The sequence below is a fragment of the Lontra canadensis genome, unplaced genomic scaffold, assembly GCF_010015895.1.
Source record: "Lontra canadensis isolate GAN:19392208 unplaced genomic scaffold, GSC_riverotter_1.0 scaffold134, whole genome shotgun sequence".
Lineage (NCBI taxonomy): Eukaryota > Metazoa > Chordata > Mammalia > Carnivora > Mustelidae > Lontra > Lontra canadensis.
In genome coordinates this window covers 3,783,835-3,803,450 of record NW_022631128.1, presented here as the reverse complement: position 1 = coordinate 3,803,450, position 19,616 = coordinate 3,783,835, and the positions used below count along the sequence as shown (strand labels likewise).

Genomic DNA, 19,616 nt, shown 5'->3' with positions numbered 1-19,616 from the left:
GTGTTTGTTATTTCATTTATTGATCTCTTTATCTCTCCCATATTATTCCTTTTCTCTGTTGCAGGTCTCTCTCATGTTTTCCACTGTTTTCTCAAGTACAGCAAGTATCCTTATGATCATTGCTTTAAATCCTTTATGAGGCATTTTACTTATATTTAGTTCACTTAGATCTCTGGCTCTGGCCTTGTCTGTTCTTTAATTTGGGATAAATTTCTCTATTTTCTTGTTTTGTTGGCCTCATTGTATCTATTTCAGTGTATTAAAGTCACTTGTGTCTTCTGCTCTTGAAAGTAGCAACTTTGAAGAAGTAGTTCCGGAATACCCTCTGGTCACCAGAATTTGGCACTTCAGGAAAGTATCCTATGTGTGTTGCTTATGTCCTATTTTTGTGTCTGTGTCTCTTTTCCTTTCAGTGCAGTTTTTGGCACTGATTCTGTGTCTGTTGTGGACTGTGCTTGCTCTCTGTATTATTCATGGGATCCAGGCAGGCCAGCTCTGGAGGGGGGAGGGTAAGCTGACCAGCGAACTTGGAAGTAAGATGGCAGTTACAAGATGTGTACTGGGCCATTAGTCCTATGCCAGATCCTTTGAGGTACTACAGTGCCTGGGGATTCATGCTGGGGTGGCCAGTTGTGTATGTCTGGGAGCAGTGCACAGCAGTGGCTGGGGCATGCAGCTGGGCATGATGTGGTGTTTTGGTTTGGTGTGGTGGCTGGGCAAATCTCACAAGTGTGGCTAGGGGTAGGTGACTTGGTGCATTGTGCAAGGGCATCTGTGGGTGCCTGGCTGGGCATAGTGCGTGATGGCAGCCAGGGGTGTGTAGCTTGGTAAGACACAAGGGTGTCTGGGGGCATACACCTAAGAAAGGTATGGTGGATGTGTGTGGTGCTCAGTGGCAGCTGTGCACCCAGCAGCTGTTCAGGGCACTTGCTAGGCTTTAACCAAATTTGCCCTGAGCCCAGGGCCAAGGTCAATAGATTTGGCGTGAATGAGTCCTCAGAACTCTTAGGTGGCACACTGTCAAGGGGTTAGGTAGCAAGTTTCTGTGCAGTCCTGCCTTCTGCAGATGTCTCTGTGCTTATGCTGGAGGATGGGGGAAGATAATGACACCTACCAGCTCCTTGATTTTTGGAGAGGTCCCCCAATGTGCTCCGAAATCAGTATGAACAGATTTGTCTCCCATTTATCCTGGGAAGGTTATATTAACTGCCATTTTTATGTTGCCTCTCTCTTTAAGGGTGGCAACCCAGGTATCACGTGTTTTCTGAGTGCACCCATTGCTGAGTCAGGTGACCTCCAAAGCTCCAGGTTCCAGGGCCCACTGGTTTTTACAGACTCATGGAATTCAGGCTCTCTGCTAAAGCCAAAGGCTGCAGGGATCAGTCTTCCTAGTGTGAGCTCTCTGATGCAAGTGCCCATTTCTCTGTCCTTTCCTTGCACAAAGCTCCCTTCCTCCTGTAGGCACTCTTACTCCATCTTTCTGACCTTCCTAACCCTTCAGATGCAGCTGCTTCTCTATATTTAGCTGTGGAGTTTGTTCTGCCAGTCTGGATGATGTTACCTAGTTGCAAATGTGGGACAGGGTGAGCTCATAGTCCTCCTACTCCACGATCTTCTCAAGCCCCTCTTTGTGTTAATATTTTTTTAAAGACTTTATTTATTTGTCAGAGAGAGAGAGTGCAAGAGCGAGAGCGAGCACAGGCAGACAGAGTGGCAGGCAGAGTCAGAGGGAGAAACAGGCTCCCCACTGAGCAAGGAGCCTGATGCGGGACTTGATCCCAGGAAACTGGGATCATGACCTGAGCTGAAGGCAGCTGCTTAACCAACTGAGCCACCCAGGCGTCCCTGTGTTAATATTTTAAAGGTTTGGTAGAATTCACTACTGAAGTCATCTGGTCTTGGGCTTTTCCTTTGGGGATGTTTTTGATTAACACTTAAATCTTCTTTGCTTATTATAGGTCTGTTCAGATTTTCTATTTCTCAAGTCAGTTTTGGTAGTTTCTAGGAATATGTATATTTCACCTAGGTTGTCTGGCTGGCATACATTTTTTTATAGTGTTTTCTTTAAAGATTGTATTTATTTGTATGACAGAGAGAGAGAGAGAGAGAGAGAGAGAGAACACAAGCAGAGGGAGTGGAAGAAACAGGATCCCCAGTGAGCAGGGAGCCTGATGTGGGACTGGATTCCAGGACCCCAGGATCCTGACCTGAGCCGAAGGCAGATACTTAACGACTGAGCCACTCAGGAGCCCCTCATAGTGTTTTCTTATAATCCTTTTTATTTCTGTAAGGTCAGTAGTGATGCTTTGCTTTCATTTCTGATTTTAGTTATTTGGATCTTTTCTCTCTTTTTAAAATTGCTCATTCTAGCTAAAGGTTTATCAATTTTATTGAGCATTTCAAAGAACCAACTTTTTATTCCATTGATCTCCTCTACCATTTTTCTATTATTTTATCTATTTCTGGTCTAATCTTTATTACTTCCTTCCTACTACTAGCTATGGCTTCAGTTTGCCTTTTTTAGTTCCTCAAGGTATAAAATTAGGTTATTGATTGGAGATATTTCTTCTTTTTTAATGTGGTTGTTTACAGCTATAAATTTCCTGCTGAGAACTGCCTTTGCAGTCTCTGCTAGGTGTTCATATGTTGTCTTTTCCTTTCCATTTATCTCTAAGTATTATCCAGCTTCTCTTGTGGTTTCTTCTCTCATCCATTAGTTGTTTAGGTGTGTGTTAATTAATTGCAACATATTTGTCAACTTTCCCTTTTCTTTTTGTTAGTTATTTCTACTTTCATTCTATTGTAGCTGGAGAAGAGGTTTTGTGTAATTTCAGTCTTTTAAAATTTATTGACACTTGTTTTGTGGACTAAAATATGGTCTATTGTGGAGAATGTTCCATATGTATTTGAAAAGAATAAGTATTTGGCTGCTGTTGGGTAGAATGCTCTGTATACATTGTTCTGTATACATGTATACAGAACATATAATGTTCTGTATATAAGTGGGTCCACTTATACACAGATTTTTTTAAATAAATGAACTATAGTACTGAAAATGTATTCTCCTTATGATTTTGTTAATAACATTTTCTTTTCTCTATTTATTGTAAGAATACAGTGTACTATACATATTACATACAAAATATGTGTTAATCAACTGTCTATGTTATTGGTAAGGCTTCCAGTCAATAGTAGGCTATTAATAAATAAGTTTGGGGAAAATCAAAAGTTTTGTTTGGGTTTTCAACTGTGTGGGTGATCAGCACCCCAACCCCTGCATCCTTCAAAGGTCAACTGTATCTCTGTTAGGTCTAGTTGATTCATAATGTTGTTCAAATTCTCTATTTCCTTCTTCACCTACTCTCTAGGTGTTCCATCCATAATTAAAAGCGCGGTATTGAAGTATCCAACGACATATTATTCTAGAACTATTTTATTTGTTTATTTATTTTATTTTATTAACATATAATGTATTATTTGCTTCAGGGGTACAGGTCTGTCAATCATCAGTCTTACACAATTCACAGCCCTCACCATAGCATATACCCTCCCCAATGTCCATAACCGAGCCACCCTATCTCTAGAACTATTTTTAAGTGAGCATATAATTTTAGTATCTTTTTGTGGATTAACACTTTATTCAATATATAATGTCTTCATCTCTTGTAGCAATTTTTGATGTAATCTATTTTATCTGATATTATTATAGCCAGCTCTCTAAACCTTCTCACTTTTATTTTTTTCCTTTGAATTTAAAGTGTATCTTTTGTAGACAATACATAGTAGGATCATGTTTCTTGTATCCATCTGCCCATCTCTGCCTTTAATTCAAAAATGTAATGCATTTTACTTTTAAAGTAATTACTGGCAAAGAAGTGCTTACTTCTACCATTTTGCTATTTGTTTTCTGTATATCCTATACTTTTTGTTCATCATTCCCTCAATTACTGCCTTCTTTTGTGTTTGTTTTTTTAATATACAGTTTTATCCCCTTCTCACTTATTTTCCTGCATAATTTAAGGTTATGTTTTTAGTTAGCCTAGAGATTGCAATTAACATCTTAAATTTATAACAATCTAATTTAAATTAATATCAACATAGCTTCATTATTACACAAGAGCCCTGTTCCTATACAACTCTGTTCTTACCCCATTATGTTGTTATTGTTACATATTACATCTTTATATATTGTATCCCCATCAACAGACTTATAGTTATCATTTTATACATTTATCTTTTGAATAATATAGAAAAACTAGGAGTTACAAACCAAAACTACAGTAGTACTAGCTTTTATATTTATCTACTGTATTAGATTCCTAGGGCTTCCATAAACAAATTACCAGAAACTTAAATTTGTGTGGCTTAAAACAACAGAAATTTATTCTCTCACAGTTCTCGTGGCTGGAAGTTTGAAACCTGGGGCAAAGAGCTATAGTGGTTAATACGGCTCTTTCTTCATCTGACAATCACCCTCAGCTGGATTCCACAGACAATTTTAGACTACTAGACTTGAAGGACACAGTAAGGGCTAGAGAAGTCGCACACAGGTTTTCTTCCCAATCATTTACCCATTCCTGGCTTACAAGGGAATATGGTGAATAAAACAACAGTGTGTGTATACTCTAGGAGGGGAAAATACACTCATCTCATTGGGAGATATAAAATCTGAAAAGCAGAGAAATATGGAGTATGATGGAGAGGTCTGCATTCCTGTGGAATGAGGAAATTTGTGAGCTAATGTTAAATGCATAGATCCAGAGAATTTCCATAGAACCACAGCCCTTCTTCCTCTCTGTGCTACCCAGCTACTGACAGATATAATAGACATGTATATGCATTGAGTGGAGAGGTGGGGTAGACAAAAATATCTCTTCCACCTGGTTACACTAAACTATTCAAATTCAGAGCCATCTTCTGTTCATTGCAACGTTGTTTTGATAGGATCCTACTGCAACTAAGATATAATCAGGGTGGTCCTGGAGTACAATGGACACAGACTGATAGAGACTAGTGGTTTGATCTTTTACTTATTTCCATATAATTCCTAGGCATACCTAACCTGATACAAAACATATAACATTCCAGTAAAGTGTAATAAAATATGCTGTAGTCAAAAAAATCAATAATGCCAGGAATTGTTTAGGTCCATTGGTGCAGAAATAAAAGACACCAAAGGAATTTCTCTGCACAAGTGGCTGTATCTCTTTTCATGCTTTTATGTCTACTTTTTCCATGGTCTCAATATCAAAGTTTTTGACTACACAGTATCCATTCCTAAAAAGACAAAACTGGGAGTCATCTGAACCCTGGGAATCCTGGAGTTAGTCACTTTAGCCATGAATAGGCAGAGACTGAAACAAAACTCTCACCTGCAGTATTTGGTTACACATTCCAAGTGCAGGTAATCCCAACAGATTTGCAGTGAAAGCTTCTCTAGGAATCATCCTAATCACCTGGAGATGACTGGCCGACCCAGCTATCTAATGATTTTGCCACAACCTCACTGACAGTTTCAGAAACAACAGTATCTTCAGCTGGGTAGGTAAGGGTCTAAAAAAAGGGGGAAAAAGAAATTAGACTCAATTTAATGTTCATTTCCCATCCCACTTATCCCCCAGGCATTAGCACTGTGAAGTTCTATCTGACTTACCAACTGAGGTGCCAGTAGCAGTAACATCAGCAAAACATAGCATGATTCCACTAAGGTACAATATGTAGGTAGTGCCAGAAAAGAATCCTGGCAGATATCAGCTGAACTGTCATTTTGGTGAAAAGTAGTAGAGATAATAAGCCTCATTATACTCTGTAGCCACTTTTGAGATTACTCCTTCTAACAGACATTAAGGATTTCATACATTTCTGGTGTATGGGAATCCATTTCCCTCTACCTCTCTGACCAAAACCCCTGTCGTCTCGCTTTTTCTAGCATCTTTCTGTCTGTACTCCCAGGGTGAGATAAAAGCACTAGGTTCAAGGTCAGTTTTCTGCTTACTGAACATAAAAGCACTCAAATCCACAAAGATGAGAAAGTGCTAAAAAGCATTTAATGAGACAACAACCCATTGTGTAGGGACACCATCTTTTTCCTCCACATTAACTCTAGTTGCCAAAAAACTCTACTTACAAATGAAATTGCATGTGGAATAGATGGAGGATAGATTGAGATGTATATACATTGAGGGTCGGGTGCATGTGTAAATACACACACACTCATACATACATACACACTCTGGTTCTAGGTCTGTTTAAAACTTTATAGGGTAGTGAGAAAGTCTATTATCTCTGGAACTCCATTTATATCTGTTGAACAAAAGAATGAGCAGAGAAGGCATGGAGCTATGAATCTCTGGGACAAGTCACAGTAAAATGAAGCTTAATAGAGGAGCATTTCAGGAATGGCGGAGCAAGGACTGCCAAAAATCAACTCCTCAATAAAATCAGTGAGGACAGTGAGGATAGCAAAAAAAAAACCAACTTTTTCAGAACTTGGGAATTAACCAAAAGCTTGCACCAATTCAAGGAGGATTTATTCAAGAAAAATGGCTGAACATCTATGACAAGAGTGAGCTTTGGGATGTTTTAGCTTGCCTTATTCCAATCTCCTCAGATCCACAGTAGCCTTGAAAAATAAGAGCCTGACAACCCTGGTAGTTGTGAAAATCAGTAGTCTAACAGCCCCCTGGAGGGCAAAGACCAGGTTTGACAGTTTGAGGTTCCCCAAAAGTTCCATTTCTAAAGAATTGTCACTGACTTGTCTGGCAATTCTTGGAAATACCCACACCCATGACTCATCTTTATTTGACCTGCCTCAAAGTCACCCCATGCAAAAAGCCCTTTTTGATTTAACAGACCTTACTTTTTAGAGAAGTTTTGGGTTTAGAGAAATACTGAAGAGTTAAGTACGGACAGTTCCCATATACTGCCATTCTTTCCTCTGCCCACTCCACAGTTTTCCTCTATTATTACATCTTGCATTAGTGTTGTGCATTTCTTACAATCAAGGAACAATACTGATATGTTATTATTAAAATCCATAGTTTATAAAGGGTTCTCTCTTTCAATTGAAAGAGAACATTCTGTGGGTTTTGAAAAATACATAATGTCATGTATCTACCCTTTCAGTATCATACAGAAAAATTTCACTGCTCTAAAAATCCCATGTGCTCTATATATTCATCCCCCCCTTCTTTTCTTCTGATCTGATGACAATCACTGCTCTTTTTACTATCTGTGTAGTTTTGCCTTTTCCTGAACGTCATATGAATGGAATCCTACAGTATGTAGCTTTTTTAGATCAGCTTCCTCTCTTAGCATTTGTTTCCTCCATGTCTTTCATGATTTGATAGATTCTTTTATTGATGAATAATATTCCATTGTATACATCTAACAAAGTTTACCCATTTAACTATTGAAGGACATCTTGGTTGTTTTCAAGTTTGGGCAATTATGAATAAAGCCGCTATAAACATTAACATGCAGGGTTTTGTGCAGACATAACTTTCCAACTCATTTAAATAAATAAGAAGTGTGATTGCTGGATTGTTTGGTGAGACTATATTTAGCTTTGTAAGAAATTGTTAGATGGTCTTCCAAAGCGTCTATACTGTTTTGCATTCCCTTTCTGAACCAAGAAACTGTCTATCCCCAGACCCATCTAAGCAGACACATACCCTCTTCCATTAGCAAGTTATCTCCTTCCTTCCAGAAGAATGTGTGAGGTGTGTGTGTGTGTGTATAATCTTACTTCAGACTTGAGGAAAAAATGCTGAGATGAACATAGTATTTCAAAAGAAAAGAGAACCCATAACATACCATCAGCCACAAATGACTCCATCCTGCCAGTGTTTTCCTTGGGTATTCTGACAACTCAAGGCTTAGTTATCAGGGGAGGGGGGATAGGATACTTGGATGCCTATAGCCATAAGGCAGGATTCTACCAGTATGAGCTAGGAAGAGGAAGACTGTAGTGGAGAAAATTCAAAATCAAGGGTCACATGACTACGGGGACCAGCTCAGATGTATGCATATGTACCTCTAGTCATATATCTTACTTATTTTTTATCTGACAGACAGAGATCACAAGCAGGCAGAGAGAGAGGTGGAGGCAGGCTCCCCATGGAGCAGAGAGCCCGATGCGGGGCTCGATCCCAGGACCCTGGGATCATGACCTGAGCCGAAGGCAGAGGCTTAACCCACTGAGCCACCCAGGCACTCTTACTTATTTTTTAATTGGGTTGTTTTCTTACTGTTGAATCTTAATAGTTCTTTGTGTGCTTTGGATAAAAGTCCTTTATCTAATATGTATTTGGCAAATATTTCCCTCTACTCTGTGGCATGTCTTTACATTCTCTTAACAGTGTCTTTTGCAGAGCAGAAGTTTTAATTTTAATAAAATCCAACTTAGCAATTTTTTCGTTCTTAGACAATGCTTGTGATGTTATATCAAAGAAGTCATCGCCACAGCATCAGACAGATTTTGATTAGGATCTGAATATCCACTCACTTGCTATGCTTTGTGACCCTAGGTAAGTCCAGAAACCTTTGTTTCCACAAATGTAAAATGAGATACTTGTTCAAGCCAAGATGAAATCTTATATGAAAATCCCTAAAATGTAAAACAAAATATATGGGGGCAGGGTCATCACTAAGCCAAAATTTACCTAGATTTTCTATATTATATTCTTAAAATGTTATAGTTTGACATTTATATCATCCATTTTCAGTTAATTGTTTTGATGGGTATAAGGTCTTTGTCTAGATTTCTTTGCATGTGGTTGTACAGTTATTCCAGCATAATTTGTTGAAAGATTATCCTTTATCAATTGAATTAGCTTTGCATCTTAGTCAAAGATCAGTTGACTATATTTGTGTGGGTCTATTTTGGGGCTATTCCATTCCAATGATCTGTTCATTTTTTTAACAATACCACACTGTGTTGATTACTGTAGCTTTAGAGTAAGTATTGAAGTTGGGCATCTATGAAAAATCATAGCTACCATCAAACTTACTGCTAAAAGACTGAATATTTTCCTCCTAAGGTTGGGAACAAGAATGTCTATTCTCACTACTTCTATTACCTTTGAATTGGAGGTTCTAACCAAAGTAAAGGCAAGAAAAAAAAAAGGCATCCAGAAAGAAAGAAAGAAGTAAAACTATATTCAACAGATGACATAAACTTGTATATAGAAAATTCTAAGAAATCCACCCAAACTGTTGAAGCTAGTAAAGGAGTTCAACAAGGTTGCAAGGTACAAGTTCAATGTACAAAAATCTATTTTAATTCTATATACTAACAATTAATGGTCTGATAATGAAATTTAGAAAAATTCCTTTTATAATATCATCAAAAAGAATTAAAAACTTAGAAATAAATTTAAAGTGTAAGACATATACTGAAAAATGACAAAACGTTATTGGAAAAAATTAAAGAAGGTCTAAATAAATGAAAAAACATCCTGTGTTTACAGAGCAGAAGACTTAATAATACTACCGAAATACTACCCAAAATTATCTACAGATTCAATGCAATCCCTAATCAAAAAAGAGGTGGTATTTTTTCAGAAATTGAAAAGCTGATCTTAAAATTCACATAGAAATACAAGTGACCCAGAATAGCCTAAACAATCTTGGTGAAGAAGAAAACATTTGGAAGAATTACATTTCCCAGTTTCAAACCTTACACAAAGCTACAGGTATCAAGACGGTGTTATGTTCTGTTGTAAGAATAGACATGTGGATCAATGAAACAAAATTGAGAGTCTAGAAATAAACCGTTATATTTATGGTCCATTTTCAACCAGAGTCCCAAGACAATTCAATGGGGGAAGATTAGTCTTTTCAACAAAGATGCTGCAGCAACTGGATTATTCAGGAGCAAATGAATGAAGTTAGACTTACCCCCTCACACTATATGTATAATTAACTAAAATGGATTAAATGCTACAGCTCAAATTATCACACACTTAGAAAAAGACATCAGTGTTCATCTTCAGGACCTTGATTATTCAATATTTTTAGATGACACCAAAAGCACAAGCAACAAAAGATGAAAATAGTTGATTTGTTTTCCAAATAAAAAACTTTCGTGTTTCAAAGGGCACCATTAAGAAAGTTAAAAGAAAATCTGCAGAATTAGAGAAAATGTTTGCAAGTCATACATCTAATAAGGGACTAACATCTAGAATATTTAAAAAAAAGCCTTTTACAATCAACAATAAGAGATAACTCAATTAAAAACTGGGCAAATGACTTGAATGGACATTTATTGAAAGAAGATATACAAGTTTCAAATAATAAGTACATGAAAAGATTCTCAACATCATTAGTTATCAATGCAATGAAAACCACAATGAAATACCACTTCACTTCCACTAGCATGGCTAAATTAAAAAAAAAATCAATAAGAAGTATCGGTGAAGATGTAGAGAAATTGAGACCTTCATACATTGCTGGATTATAAAATGGTATAGCCAATTTGGAAAACAGTTTAGCAATTACTCATAATGTTAAAAAGAGTTACCATAGGATTCAGCATTACTACTATATATACAATATATATATATATAAGAAGATTGAAAATATAGGTCCACACAAAAACTTGCACAAGAACATCCATGACAGCATTATTCCTTTTTTGTTTTTCTTCCAAGTTTTTAATTCCAGTTAGGTAACATACAGTGTAATATTAGTTTCAGGTATAGAATCTAGTGATTCAACACTACATACAACACCTGGTGCTCATCACAACAATATAACATCATTATTCATAATAGCCAAAAAGTAGAAACAACTCAAATGCCTATCAACTGATGAATGGATAAAGAAGATGTAGCATATCCTACAGTAGAATTTTATTTATCAATTACAAGGAATGAACAACACAAACGAACCTTGAAAGCATTATGTTAAATTGAAGTCAGTCACAAAAAGCCAAATATTGTATGATTTGACTTATATAAATATCTATAATCCATAGACAAAGAAAGTGGATTAGTGCTTACCAGGGCCTAGGGTTGGGGTAGAGGGATGGAGATTAATGGCTACTGGGCAAGGGCTTCTTTATGTAGTAAAGTTGATTGTAGTGAATTTTACACAACTTTGAATATACTAAAACCCACTGAATTAAACACCTAAAATGGTGGCTTTAATGGTATGCAAATTATATTTCAATAAAACATTTCTATTGTTTTTTTTTAATGGGGTGAATACCTCCTGTTTCACAGTGCTGGGAGAACTAACTGAAGATATAAAACCTTCTTTTACAAAATGAAGTACCCAAGTATTTGGTGGAACTGAAGATAAATTTCATGTCCTTCCAGCTTGGCCCATTGGATACAACATACTACCAAGGTAAATGCAACAGACCTCCAGGATCAGAATTAAGCTTAAATGCCTGCTCCTTTTACAACCATACATTGAATGAAGTTCTGATCTATTCATAGGGAAAGCTGGGACAAGGTGGGCTTTACTCCCTGCTTTCCCTCTCTGGCCCGAGTAACCATTTCTTCCCACCCACCTGGGCTGAAATACTCCTACATACCCTCCTCCACTAGTAAGTTATTTCCTTCCTTCCAAGAGAATGTTTGAGGTATATATATATATCTTACTTCAGACTTGAGAAAAAATGCTGAGTTGAAAGCAGTATTTCAAAGGAAAAGAGAATCCGTAACACCAGCCACAAACGACTCCATCCTGCCAGTATTTTCCTTGGGTATCCTGACAACTCAAGACTTAATGGATAATGTGGCCAGTTAACCCTGAGCCTTCCATAAAAAGACGGTTTCAGATGTATTCAGGACTCATAAAGCTAGCGGACCATGATTTTCTGGAAATTCTGAGCACTGAAATGCTGAATTCAGAATCTGGTCCTGAGAACAAGGTCTGTCTTTAGGCCTGTTAGGTATTTGTGTCTACCCCAAGCAGGCTAGGGAAATATCTAGACTGGAAGCGCACATTTATTCTGTCAACTTACCACATATTACAAGGATTCTGAAACTGCCTCATTCAGGAACATAGCTGTCACATTCTATTGCAACTTGGATGATGGTTTTGAAATAATGGGGTACAAAAATAATCTTTATGTACAAGGGATATATTACATTTATTCCAATGGAAAATGAATGAAATGTGAGCATTAAAATGTTTGTTAGGAAGAGTGTATCACAGAAAGAGTCACTGTCTTATGTTTATATTCCTTGAAGACCTACTATGTGCCAGGATCCAGTAATATGGAAATGGGTAAAACAGTTGAAAATCCCAAAAGCACTTCACCTTTGGCAACAAATACAGTTACACTAGAATGTGTTAAAAGAAAGCAAATAGGGGCGCCTGGGTGGCTCAGTGGGTTAAGCCGCTGCCTTCGGCTTGGGTCATGATCTCAGGGTCCTGGGATCAAGCCCCACATCGGGCTCTCTGCTCAGCAGGGAGTCTGCCTCCTCCTCTCTCTCTCTGCCTGTCTCTCTGCCTACTTGGGATCTCTGTCTGTTAAATAAATAAAATCTTTAAATAATAATAATAATAAAAGCAAATAGTACTTATGTGAGCACAGAGGTAGGGCACATACCCAAGTCTGGAGTGTCATGAGGGACCTTCAGGAAATAAAAAACATATGTACTGATTCCTAGAGATAGGATAGATGGATGAAAGGATGTTTAAAAAACAGCTCCTCCAGAAGAGTAAAATTTGTATATTTATAGATCGTAAGGTATTTTATCTAGCCAGAACCAATTATGGAGAAGGGAATGGTAAGGTGAGTTAATTTGATAGATAAATGAAAAAAATGGTGATGGTGGGGAAGGGGTTTACATTTGGCAAAGATATGCACCTACCCTAAATCAGTCCCATCCCACTGTGAGTGGTCACAAGACTAGTCAAGGAAAAGTTGGGCAGGGTAGATGCCTTACTGGGCTTCCTCAAAGAGATCCCTTGGGGAGGGCTGATGGCTAGCAGTTTTGCCTCTAAGGAGAACCTCATAGGAGTCTGCAGCCCCACCCGTGGAGATTAGTATTGAGCTCCAGACCATAGTTAAAGGGAACAAAGGAAATAAATTCCTTCCACCCACTCCCAATCCTTCAAACATTCAAGATTCTCTTCAACAACAAAGAAGTGATTTATTTGTAACACAGCCCAGTCTCCATCACTTCAGCACAGTACAGGAATAGAAAAGAGTCACATTGCAAGCATCATTTAGTCTAAAGCAGGACTTCATGCCTCCCCAAACAGCAAGCCCATCTCCCCACAGAGATCCAGCCCAGAGCCAAATTGAACTCACAAACAGGCAAGGCTAGATTGAAGTTGGCCTCAGGCTTCAGAACATCTCACCCTTCCCCCAGAGCCCTTCAAGCTTCTGGAATGAAGCCTTCTACTCCTCCACCGCTGACCAGGCCAACTCCTAGCCTCTGAGCCACCAGGGAGATTTTTTAAATGATAATTAACAGGGATTTAAGTATTATATAAAACAATGCACTGTGAAATCCATTGTTCCATAGAAAGCTTAAAATGACTCCCCCATACATAATCCTAAATGATAGCTCTTCCTCTCACCATAGATGCAGGTGGTTTTGAAGTGATTATCCTCAGGTCCATATTCAAGTTTTCCTATCAGCCTTATCAAAGGCTGTTCTCCTTACCCCAGAAAAGGGATCCCATATACTTTCCCCAGGTTCAGAGGCTGAGAGAAAAATCCCTGATATTTTAGAAAGACTGTTTCCTGCCAAAGATTTCAATGGAGACTATTACCTAAACATTTTTTAATCCATCTGAGAAAAGTTAGTTTTAGATTCAGAGGGCAGTGCAAACACAGATGCAGGCAGTCTTTCTGATGACGTACTAGTTTTGAGGATACAGGAGGCAACATAAAGGAGTAAAATCTCAAGTGGCTTTCTTAACCCATGGTCTTCTAGAAAGCCTCAAACAGATTGCTACTGGGAAGATTTCACCTTTGCAGGCCTTGGTAGGACAATTCCAGAAGTTCTACTATCATGGATTAGTGACTTTTGACAAAGCCACAATAAAGAAAAAAAAGAGACAAGAAAGCTGGGTATCTCCAAAAGAACATCTTTAAGGGCTCTGACTAGCGGTCAAACTGTACTAATGTTTGGTATCAGAACTGTTTGTATAAAGTGAGGACCTCATACATGGGGAGAAGAGACTTAAGTAACACTTAGGGCAAGGAATGGAACCCAAAGAATTGGTAGATGACCACAGGTAGAACACTTGCAGCTTTAACACTGATATTTGTTTTGTTATGTTAAACACTCTTCCAATTTCTCAGAACACCTGAGCTAGATTTACTTTTGCTATCACCTGCATGTACAGGACTGGGCAACCATATCCTCATACTCTTTGTACAAGATACTCCCATTTGCCTCAACCAAAAGGATGCTAATGGGAACATACTTATTAGGAATACAGGAGGGCTGAGGGACACTCTGGTCCACCAGCTCATTGACAAGATTCTGGATGATGGCATGATTGGGGGAATTGAGACCATAGTATAGTACTCGAGGGCAGGATCCTTTACAGTAGTTTGGGGTATATAGGTGGGGAGCAATAATCCAGTGATCCCAGCCCAGCTGGCGGAAGCTAACCTGGAAAGGTTGGAGGGAACACTTTTTACTTTGAGGCCTATCCTGTTCCCCAGAGAGGCCAGGGACCCCAGATATGATACTGTCTGCTTGGCGGGCCCTCCGCAAGAGAAGAGAAGAGTCCCTTCCCATGAATTTCTCCAGGCCTCTGGGGTGAAGTTTGGTCTTCTGAAGACTTCCATGAGTGTCATTGAAATAGAGTAACAAAAAGGCAGTGTCCAAGGATGAAGTTCCATGCCACTGAAGTTCAAGACTCTCACTACCTTTTTGATGCTGGCACATGAAGCGGAGTCGTAGAACCCTGCGTCCTTTGGGATTCCAGAGCCTTTGGTGAACATGTTGTGTGATATCCACTTCAGTCCAAGCTTTGGACAGAAATGAAGGCTTTGAGAAACCTCTTCCTGAAGAAGGAAAGTGATTGGTTTGGCTTTTCTGGAGCCAGGGTTGCATGTGGCAGAAGAGATGGAAATGAGCTCGATGGAGTTCATGGCGGTAAACCACAATGGCTCTGACTAGTTGGTATGCTACTCGGTTTGGTCTCAAAGGAAAATCCAGGGTCTTTTTATGCCAGGGGCCTGCACAGGAGGGGACAAGAGCAGAGGATTAGCTTCTTACCTGGAGCCTGAATCTCCCTCACAACTCTGCTCAATACAAACTAATAGCTGTAAGCGGCCCTTAAAATAAAGCAAGACCATAATAATCACTATCATATGTCAAGCATTTACTATTAGATGTTTTAAAGCATTAGCCCTTTAATCTGAAGTAGCCTTATGAGATAGTAATTATCACCATTTTGCAGACAAAGAAATTGAGGCTCAGAGAAGTTATGCCAGAGTACATACAAAGCCAGTATATGGTAGAATCAAGATTTGAGCCCAAGTAGGTTTCCCTTAAAAAGATATTGTGTTCTATTTTTAGATCACTCACAACAGAGGATGAGAGAGAAAAAAACCCAAATATGGAATTATTTTGTGTGTATGGAAGATCAGTATTAGTTGACTATTAAAAGTGATCAATTAAGAGAATTGTTGAGACATGCATGAACTAAGAATTAGTTCTCCTGTCATATCATTATACAGATGAAACTTTGAGGTAACAGCCCAATATTGGGGACTATCTATGGCCTGCCATCACTTCAAATCTGGGACCATGATGCCACAAAATAATTTTGTCTATTTTTCCCTAGTGGGGGCAGCTGTTTTGCCATTTCCACCTTCTACATTAAGAATTGCTTCTTGAGCAGCTGTTCCTTCTTAAACCATTTCCCCCTTAACTCTCAGTCTCTCCTTGTTCATTTCTTACTGGAAATGATTATTCATGTACATTCATTGTACCACCAGGCCCCTAAATATCATTTTGAACAAGGCCTTGTTCAGATAAATATTTTGTTTGCTAAGAATTCTACCAGAAGCTGAAAGCCTCTTGGTGATTAAGTGTTTTAATCCAGACTGTAATGCTGACACCCAGTGGCCAAAAGGTTGGAAAGCTGGGCCCACAGTGCTCTGAATTTCTGCACCCTCTCCTGGAAAAAAGGTCCAGAGCAAAGATAACCAAAAACAGGCATTGCAAGAAAATGGCTGCTTTTATCTTCAAACATCTTACCGCTAAACATTTGCATGTTAATTTACATATTATTTACCTAACCTTCCTCCTTCACTGAATACACAAGCCTGGATTTTTCAGTAGGCCTGAACTGGTCAATGTAGAAGTGCTTTAATATCTTGAGGCATCAGGATATTTTTTCATAGCTCAGATTCAGCTTATGCTAAATACACCCTCAAGTTTGGGTCACTGGACATCATTCACACAGAGCCCAAGCCAAACTTGTATTTGCTTTCTCAAGTTACTCTACACTCCCATCCTATAATCTTCTTTCCAAGAGGCCCACCCATACACCTGCCCCACCCTGCCTGAGCAAGAGCCCAACCCAACCTCTAGCAGACTGTCTGGTGAGGAACTGCCCTTTCCTTTCAGACCTTGACATCACATATTTCCTGAAGCAGGGTGGAGTGGCTAAGGATCAGAGCCAGGAAGGGTCTGCTCAGAATTTTTCAGGGAAATGGCTGACTCACACATCCTGTGTGATTGAACCTGGCATAGCTCTCCAGGCAAGTTCAATTCAGCTGGGTCATCTCCTAATGGAGAGATCTGTCCCTGTACTCTTGTCATCCATTTCTGGATCCTTTCCAGAGCCCTAGATGCCAGTATGTTCAACAGTCAGACCAAGACAGTGACCTAATTCTAGGCATCCTCCTTTCTAGCCCCATATCATCTCTACAAACTGTGCAAATAATGCACAGCTTTCTACTGCACTCAGAATGAAATCCAGATTCCTTACAATGGCCTGTAAGTCTCTGCCTCTCATCAGCCTCATTTCCTGCCACTCTCACAATGCTTAATACACTTCAGCCATACTGATCTTCCTGCCAATCTTCAAGTCAGACAAGCTTGTTTCCACCCTCTAGGCCAATGAGAAGTCTAGGAAGACTTTGGAATCACACAGACGTGCATAGTTCCCTCTGCCTAAATCAGGCTTCTCTCTACTCTTCTCATGCCTAGTTACTTATCTTATAGGTCTCAACTCAAACATCACCTCTTCAAAGACGCATTCTCTGACAATCCCACGTAAAGGAAGGATCCGTTATTCTCTATCAAAATCAATTTCATTCTTTGATAGCACTTACCACAATTCGCAATTATCTGCTTTTACTTATCTATCTCATCCATGAAAACCATGCCTGTCTTGATCATATCTGTATGCCAGCATCTAAAACAGTGCCTAGCTTTCAGTAGGTGTTAAATATTTGTTGAGTGACTCTCCACCAACCCCAAGCTATTTTCCCTTTCCTCAGTCAGAATGCCTGTCTCTGCCTCTACACATAGTCTCCTTACTCCTTCCTCAGGGTCCAGCTCAAATATTAGCTCTTCAGTGAAGTCTTTCATTGTCTCCCTGCTTCCCTTCGCTGGCTTTAAACAGTGACCTATTTCTCCTTTCATGTCCTGGGAGCCCTACTGCTTATCCTTGTCAAATGTCAAAGCATTGGTCATGCTCTAACACCATTATGTGATTACCTATCTGTCCATTATACCTTAATGGGAGCTTCTAGAGGTCAGGGGAACCATTATTTGCCATTTCAGACCTAACCCAAACACTGTGCCTGGTGCGCAATTAAAATCTGTTGAGTCAGCACAGCAGGATGATTAAGAGCACTGGCTCTAGAGCCTGAAAACCTGGGTTTGACACCCAGCTCTACCAATTACTAGCTGTGTTAGATTGAGTAAGTTACTCTGAGCCTCAATTTCTTCACCTACAAAATGATTATGTTAATAGTACCTACCTCCTATGCTAGTGGTGAGGATTAAGGAAGATGTTTGTGAAGTATTTTGCTGCCCAATGCCTGGCACATGGTAAACTCACATAAAGGTTAGCTAGGGGAATATTGGTTGTTTCATTTAAGAGAGGGAGTATAAACTAGCAAATACCCAAAATTAATCTCACCGGGTTCCCAAGATTTCCTTGAAGTTGAGGACTTTCTGCATTCCCTAGAAAGCCCTGTACTTCAGAAGCCTACTGGTTTTCTGAATCAGTATCTAAGGAAGACATTTTTAAAATCAAGCACGATGGGAACAAAGAAAATTCTAAAATACCTTTAGTACCAAAAACCCAAACTAGCAATATGGACAACAGAAAAACTGCTTGGTATACAAGGATATCAACATACTATATCTAAACACTTGGGAAGTTATGGAAACTTCAGAATCAGGCAGACTTAATCTCTCTAATCCTATCTCTGCCACCCACTGTCTATGTGAATGTTGCAAGTTTTTTTGACTTCTGTGCTTTAGTTTTATCTTTAAAAATTAGGCTAATTTCTCCATGACAGCTAATGGTAGTCGTCATCCTTAAGGATTATATACAATAGCAGATGTTCACCTAACCAGGTATACAGAACTTCTGATATTAATTTCTGTCTATTCTTGCAAATTTCCCCAATTCAGTATCCTGTGCTCTTTGCCTTATAAGAATACAACCACACATAAAGAGCCCCCTCCATGAGAATGCATAGGATTGTTTCTCAATTATAGTTTTCAGTGACATAACAAGCAATAAGACTTTCTTAGAAAGACAGGAGCTGACACATCATTCAGGTTTCCTGAGGCCTGGGAGAGATTCCTCAGGTAGGTCCCAAGGTAATCTGTTCTCAAATTGGGATGCTAAAGGGAAATAGGCTTGGAGCCATCTTCTTCCAACTTTTCCATCATTTGAAATCCAAGCCTGAGAAAACAACTCACCCACTAGGTAATGAAGCCTGACAATAACTCACAGGTTCCTTTTCTCTACACTCTTTTTCCCCACTTCTCTTCCCGACAGGGCAGTGTGGTATGATAACTCACCTCTGAGAGGCCTTGCTACATTGGCCAAGGGTCTCACCAGCCTCACCATGGTGGCCCCAATGGTGCGGTTCTCCCTAGGGTGCCCACGTGCATCAGCTGAACGCTGGTACAACTCCAGCATGTACCGCAAAGGGTGCCCTAGGACCTGGGGCTTCCTCTGCTGCTGGCCAGGAGCTTCTTCTAGCAGCTCCCAAATCAGGGGCAAGGAAGGGGCATCGGCCATGAAGGCAATAGAGGGCTGCCCTACCTTTGCCATTTGGACCCTGTGTTCCATAAAAAGCAACAGTCCCCAAAGAAAAATTCTAAGGATGCTGAGGAGGACCATCTTGAAAGGTGTGGTGTTCAGCAAGATGCTCCAGCCCAAACCCAAAGGGTGTCACTCCGAGCCTTTCCTTTCACATAGGTAACTGCATATGGCTCCACAACCACAAAAGATGAGGCAAGGAAAAATAAAAGGCAAGCAGGCAAGCCCTATATCAATTCCTCTGGGAGAATATTCTGGACAAAAGGAGGTCTCTTAACTTGGCCTCTTCACGTCAAAACAAATGGAAACAACAGGTGGAGCAACACAGCATATCCTTCTTGCTCTTCAGGATTAGGAACAAGATAACACTTACTCGGATGCTGAGGTAA

At 39.4% G+C, this 19,616-nt stretch overlaps 1 protein-coding gene across 1 annotated transcript; it reads right to left on the bottom strand.

The window, feature by feature from the left end:
* Positions 1-14,303: 14,303 nt before the first annotated feature.
* BMP15 (bone morphogenetic protein 15) lies at positions 14,304-19,329 on the bottom strand. Its single transcript, XM_032843005.1, has 2 exons — positions 18,984-19,329; positions 14,304-15,163 (listed from the first exon to the last, which is right to left on the bottom strand). The coding sequence occupies exons 1-2, from the start codon at positions 19,306-19,308 to the stop codon at positions 14,304-14,306; spliced, it is 1,185 nt and encodes a 394-aa protein (XP_032698896.1). The 5' UTR covers positions 19,309-19,329.
* Between the last annotated feature and the right edge of the window lie 287 nt (positions 19,330-19,616).